Below are 6,399 nucleotides of genomic sequence, written 5' to 3'. Positions count from 1 at the left end.
TGCCAGGCCTGAGGGGCGGCTCGCTTGGGGCGTCAGCGGCGACCCCCTTTCGCTTTCTGAGGGGTGGCCGCTTCCCGAGCAGCCGGGAGTCCTCGTTGCTCCCTCCCTGCCGGGAGTGCGGGGGGGAAACGGGCTGCTTTCCGCGTGCGCTGCGGCTGACCGCACGGTGTCGGGCGCTGCGGTGCTAGAGCCTGGTCTGCTCTGCCTTCGTCCCTGGAAGTCTCAGAGGAGAAGGGAGTTACGGTGTCTCTGGGAGTATTTCTGAGCCCATTTTTACTCAAGGTTTCTTTTAAGTCGAGTGAGGTAGGTGAAGCTGCTGCGAAGAAGGGGTTTCACTTACTGCGGGTGCTTTCCCTAACCAGGAGCAGTGGTTTACCAGAGCTGTGTACCTACCTTTTACACCTTATGAGCCCTAGTGTAACTTTGAAGAGCCTACTAGCTCTCTAAGTATAAAATTTCTTAGTTTTGGGAAAGTGTAGTACCTATGTTTCCTGAGTTTCTCTTTATTAGAAAAAAATCCAAATAGGAACCTGTGAGATACTTTCAGTTTTCTTTTCTGTGCTGTGTGGTTAATATCCTTCCTTGTCTGTATGACTGCTTTGTGAAGTAACTATTAAGAGAGAGAGAGAACTGGGACAAAATAGTTTTCCTACTGTATTTTAGTAGCTGGACAAAAGCATGAGGAGCTCTGAGTGATTGGTTACCAATTTTTATTATATGTGGAAAATGGTATACAGGTCGTAGTGAACAGTCTGATGCAATTCATGGGAGCTATTTAATCCTGAATGTCCACTATCATCCTGAATGATCCTGTTCTGCTATTCTGAATTGATTTTATTGCGGAGGTAGAATATTCAGCAGTGTGAACAGTGTGAATGCATCCATGTTCACCATTATGCAGTGCCTGCGTACATCATCATTTGTACCTTTCCCAACAGCAACAAAGTTGTCCTGTGACTGCTTAATTGACTTGGGTGCTGTTTAGACTAGTACACCACTGTCAAAATCAGAGATGCTCTTTAATTGTTTTGATATTCCTATTGAATGCAACAACAACAAAAAAATCCTCCTCTTCTATTGCGCTTAGGGCATATTTAGTGTTTTGTTTAAGTAATGCTTACAACTAATTGTATAGCACAATCAATGGTGGAAATAGTTACTGTGTTGATTTTAGAGGGTGTGCTTATAGGACTGCATTTATTTTGAGGTTTCTTTTCATCCATATTTAAAAGTAGATGTCAAGTGTGACTCCATTCTGACATATTCTAGTGTTTCCTTTTTGTAACATACTTCAAGTTTTCAATCTATAATTTTGAAGTATCTTAGGAGGCCTGCTTTTGTTCTAAATCACTTGATATTTTGCATGAATAGTGGGGGTGGGAGAGGGAGGGAGACTAGTAATTCAAGTACATTTAAAATCTGCACACTAGTTTAGATATAGCTAGTTCTAATATTTTTTTGGTTTACAGACAAAATCTGTGTTTGAACTGATACTGGGAGCTCAAGTTTGAAATTTCTCTCTAGTTTACTTCTGCCTTGAGGTTTTTTGCTTGTAACCTAGTCAGTTCTTCAGCTCATTCCTTTCACTCTTTTTTCCCCCGTCTATGTTTCTGCTGTCTTGCTCTCTGCCTGCTTGCTGTGTGTTTAGTTTTGTTTTGTCTTTGTTCCTCCCTTATTCTGCCCCCCAGAAAATATCTTTGGGGATGTTTCACCTTTTGCCTATAGAGTGTGTATGTTCGAATTATCTTAGGCAGACAACATCAGAAATAAACTACTGCATAAATACTTTTCTTAACCAAACTGAGAATGACTTGGGTAGAAATTGCTTTTTGCTCTGGTGTATTTAAATGGTAGTGTCTGATCACAGTATGCTACTGCAAGGCTGAATCACTTATCTCTTTTGGTTTGTAGTATGTTATATTTTTTCTTTGGTACATTGCAACAAAAGAAATTAAATGTAACTAACCACATTATTCCACTCTTTAATCGGAAGTGTTTATGAAATGCTACATGTATAAGGGCTAGTTCTTTGCTTCAGTTGTAATCTCTATATTGCCTAGTAGCCTTTGCCAATTATAGGAAAATCGCTTAACTCTTCTTAATTCTTAATCCTATATCTTTCAAAAACAAACCCTGAAATAGGAGGAGCGGATTTAAGGTGATGACTAGTTGTCAAATTCAGTCATTTAAAAGTACTAGGCATTGCTGAAGAGTCTGCCTGTTGAATTATTTTGAAAGTGCCATATGTCTGAAGTCCACCTGTCGTGTTTTTTTCTCCTTCAGAAATCGATGAAAGGATTCCTCTTTGCTAAGCTGTATTTTGAGATAAAAGAATATGAACTTGCTAAAAGGTAACCAACACGTGTTTGTTTTTCTGTTCTCTAAGGTGTAAGAGAAAAGCTAAATTAGTAACAAAGAGAAACCAAGATCAATACCATGCTTTTTTAAGGTAGCAGTAAATGTGGGTATTGAGTAACATTTAAATCTTTATACAACAATAACCTAAAAGAAGGTTACTTATGTGGTACTGAAGAATTTATTGGGTTGAGATGGCTTTTTTCCTCATCATATTCTGTAGTTCTTACCATTTCTGCGAACTACTGCCCTTTTTTTTAATAAACAGAAATACTTGCTGGCAAATAAGTGGTATCTGTATATGAAAAACAATGTTGCTTCTTATATTAAGATCCAGACAAAATTATCTAGAACAAAATACATCTATATTTTCTGTATGACAGATTAAGTTGTTGCTATAACTTAGGGGGTGGGGCGTGGTGAAACCAAAATATAGAAAAATATATAGAAAAATATTGTTCAAGTAACTGACTTTTCTCCCTTCTGTAGGTATATATCTACATTCCTCAGTGTACAAGAGAGAGATCCTAAAGCACACAGATTTCTTGGACAAATATACGAAGCTGAGGATAACATAGAAAAAGCTTTTGGGTGTTACAAGGTAAGTGCTACACTGACCCTAATGTCCTGCCATATTCCTTTGTAAGTGAACTTTTAAAATCTTTCAATGCTGAACATTCTCAAAGCCACAGAATAAAATGTGTTCCTGAAAAAACCCTATGTGTACACATTTGACAATGAACAGCACATAAAACACTGATGCGGAGGAGATTCTTCACTTGATATCACTTGCTTCTGTAGTATGTCATACATTGCCTTCTGGACTAAGAATTTGTGACTGTTATAGAATTCCTTAATGTGGACTGTGATGACAACAAGAATCTAGTTGCTACTAGAAGACTTATAGGCCTAGCATGGTTTTTAGTTGGTTTTGGAAGGGGTGCGGGCAGAAGGAAGGGGCAAACCTACTTTTGATTAGGCAAACATATAAATATCAAGTACCCAATCAGAGTGTCTTTGTTCTGGTTTTGGGGAGAAATATGACATGCTCAGAAGTCTGGTTGTCAATTTTTGGAAGTGTTATCACACATCTTAAACTGTGTGTGTCTTAACAATTTTTTTTTTTTAAAGTGTCCACATCTGGCTAGACTAGAGGACCTTAATCCTGCCTGTGTATAGCAGTAGTTAGTGGTAAATGCAGAGAAGCTGGCTTTTGCATTGTTTCTCTTCTGTTCTTCTTAATTCCAGCAGTTGTATCTGAGTTCTGTAAAACTAGTGGTGCCATTTAGAAAGGCTTTTCGTAATATAGTCTATACTGACAGATCTAACTAATTTAAATAGCTGGGTTGGTTTGTGGGGTAGTAACTCTTTCCTGTTCTATGTCTTATGTGTTACTTTTTTTTGCTTCTGTGTGTCCTGGGGGAAAACTAGCGTTCTGTGGAGTTGAACCCAACACAGAAAGATCTTGTCTTGAAGATTGCTGAGTTACTATGCAATAACGACATTACTGATGGAAGAGCAAAATACTGGGTTGAGAGAGCTGCTAAACTCTTCCCTGGGAGTCCTGCTGTTTTCAGGTTGAAGGTAAATTCCAAATAATGTTTGTTCTGTGGCTTAAAGAAACTTTCAGCATCTGACTGCAGTACTTTTTTTCCATGCAAAACTCTTCCTGGCTAAGTTGTTTTAGAATCTTTAATATTTAATCTATTATATGTGGGATTTCTTCAAGAAAATGGACATATTTGGGGCAATCCAGAATCTTATTTTGAGTTAGCAAAGCTATAATTCTAAAGTTCGCTTCAAGTCTGCTTTTAAAAGTCTGATATAGTAGCTAACAGAACCTTGGCTCTCAGGTAGCAAAAGTGCAGTTTTACAAAGTTCTTTGTTTGAAATTACTTATTGGAGCTCTGCAGCTCAGTTATCAAAACTTTAATTAGCAAGGATCCTTGTTTAAAAAACTGCTGAGAAGTGAGAACTCTAAGCCAAGGTCGAATGTCTCATTAACTTCTTGCAGGTGTGTTAAACAAGTTTTCTAAGTGAGGTAATCATAGGGGGGCTTTTCGTTAACCTAGTACATAATTAATGACAAGTAACGAATAGTAGTGCCTAAAAATGATGTAACCTATTACTAATGAATTAACTTTTTTAACCAGTGACAAATCATAATGTTTAGATATGATGTAATGGTGTTTACTAATGAATTAGCTATGGTATAAAAAGAAGAGCTATCTGGGAATAAATGGACACCTGTCGTTATCACATTGATACGTGTGGCTGTATTGTGTCTAAGCCTCCTGCGTCGTTTTGTTTTTTAACAATTATATGTTAGTTTCTTTGCAGTCTGACATTTTTACCTAGCTTTGAAGAAAGCTGCAAGTACAGGCTTTCATACCCTTTTTAACGTTTCAAAGTTAATCCTCTTCAAAAATGCTCAGAAACAGTATTAGTTATCACATCTGAGAACTTAAGACTAGCTAGACGCTACCTGATCTTTCTGTTGTGTCATTTGCAGGAAGGTAGCAGGCCTGTGAACTCAGACTTCCTTGCTTTACACTACTTCTTTGCTTTTAGATCTGTATTATGATCAGCTCTGCAGAATGTGGGAGATGTTGTCATTTTCAGATACTGTGTAAATGCTTTCAGTCATGCAGTCTCACTTTTGTACAAGTATATTAATTTTGTGTAGCTAGGCAGCAACCACATTGAGGTCTTAAGACGTCTGTCTGTCTTGAAGCAAGTTAGTCTATGGCAAGGTATGCCGTCATTGAACCAAAGAGGTTGACAAACGTTACTTTTGGTAAGAGGTGGAATCTGAGGATTTTCTTCTATGATAGTTATTTCCATTTTTGAAATCTCAAACATTTAACAAACTTTATGTGATACCTGAAAGCTGCTCAGAGTACTGTAGTTTAAGCAATATGGTCTGTGTACTGGAGGAAAGAAAACTGATGGGTACTGTAGCTGATGAAAAGACTCATGTAGGAAATGACATGTTAACATGCTGCTTTCATGTTTAACAGGAGCAGTTATTGGATTGTAAAGGTGAAGATGGATGGAATCAGCTTTTTGACTTGATTCAAGCAGAACTTTATGCAAGACCAGATGATGTCTACATAAACATCAGACTAGTTGCGCTCTACCGTTCAAATAACAGATTGAGAGATGCTGTGCTTCATTGTCAGGAAGCAGAGAAGAAAATACCTTTGCAGTCAAGCTTGGAATGGTGTTCCTGTGTTGTAGAGACATTTGAGGTGTTTAATCATATTTTGATCCTGTGATAATCTTCCATATCTTTTTAACTGGTCTGTTTCTCTTAGTGTCATTACATTGACAGCTCTTTCTCAAGTGATTTAACTCTTTCAAATGCAAGTCTACTGAAACTTGGAATAGTACTTTTTTTTAATTGGAATTTTCTCCCTAAAATTAAGCCTTATAAAGCTATCAGGTTTCTAACTTCAAAAGCTGAGTTAGATACAGCAGTTCCATTAGGAATAAAATTGCTCAGGCAAATAGTTCTCTGGAACCTTGCTACTGAAGTGAAGAATATGTTACGGTCTCACCTGTGAAAATAGATTATGCGGTAAATGCTACTAATATGTTTTGGACAAGTACTGCCCTTATCTCCATAGAAGTTCCTTATCCTGTGATGAACTTTCTTCTTTAGGAATATCTGGAATCTTTACAAGACTTGGAATCTGACAAAAATAACTGGAGAGCTGTCAAGAAAGATCATCTGCTGGCCTATTCCAGCTTTGTCAAAATGACACTTTCTTCTAGAGACGTTCAGGAATGCAGAGAGGCGCTTGAAAGGTACTGGTTTAATTTCTCTGCAGTAAGAATAGCTTAAGAATTGGGTTTTTTTGTTTCTGGGTCACAGAACATCTACCAAGCTTCTATTTCACTGCTTAACTTGTTTGTGGATGTGGGAGGAGATACTCTGTTCTAGCCACTGAGAGTGGTTCTTACTGGGTTTGAACCCCAAGCTACCTTTTGCCAGAGATGCAAGGCTTCTTTGAAAAGCCAACGTGCAGCCATGGAGGACAC

At 38.0% G+C, this 6,399-nt stretch overlaps 1 protein-coding gene across 1 annotated transcript in view; it reads left to right on the top strand.

The window, feature by feature from the left end:
- Nucleotides 1-2,283: 2,283 nt before the first annotated feature.
- The window catches only part of RANBP2 (RAN binding protein 2), a gene marked incomplete at its 5' end in the record, with an annotated part of 33,994 nt that continues 29,878 nt past the window's right edge, over nt 2,284-6,399 (top strand). Inside the window, 5 exons of the mRNA XM_010131834.1 lie at nt 2,284-2,351; nt 2,845-2,956; nt 3,787-3,939; nt 5,376-5,606; nt 6,020-6,165. Of these exons, the coding sequence (XP_010130136.1) occupies nt 2,284-2,351; nt 2,845-2,956; nt 3,787-3,939; nt 5,376-5,606; nt 6,020-6,165 (710 nt within the window). The remainder of the gene's footprint in view (nt 2,352-2,844; nt 2,957-3,786; nt 3,940-5,375; nt 5,607-6,019; nt 6,166-6,399) is intronic.

Source organism: Buceros rhinoceros, unplaced genomic scaffold (assembly GCF_000710305.1).
Source record: "Buceros rhinoceros silvestris isolate BGI_N320 unplaced genomic scaffold, ASM71030v1 scaffold1492, whole genome shotgun sequence".
In the NCBI taxonomy this organism is placed as follows: Eukaryota; Metazoa; Chordata; class Aves; order Bucerotiformes; family Bucerotidae; genus Buceros; species Buceros rhinoceros.
This window is presented reverse-complemented; position numbering and strand designations above follow the sequence as displayed.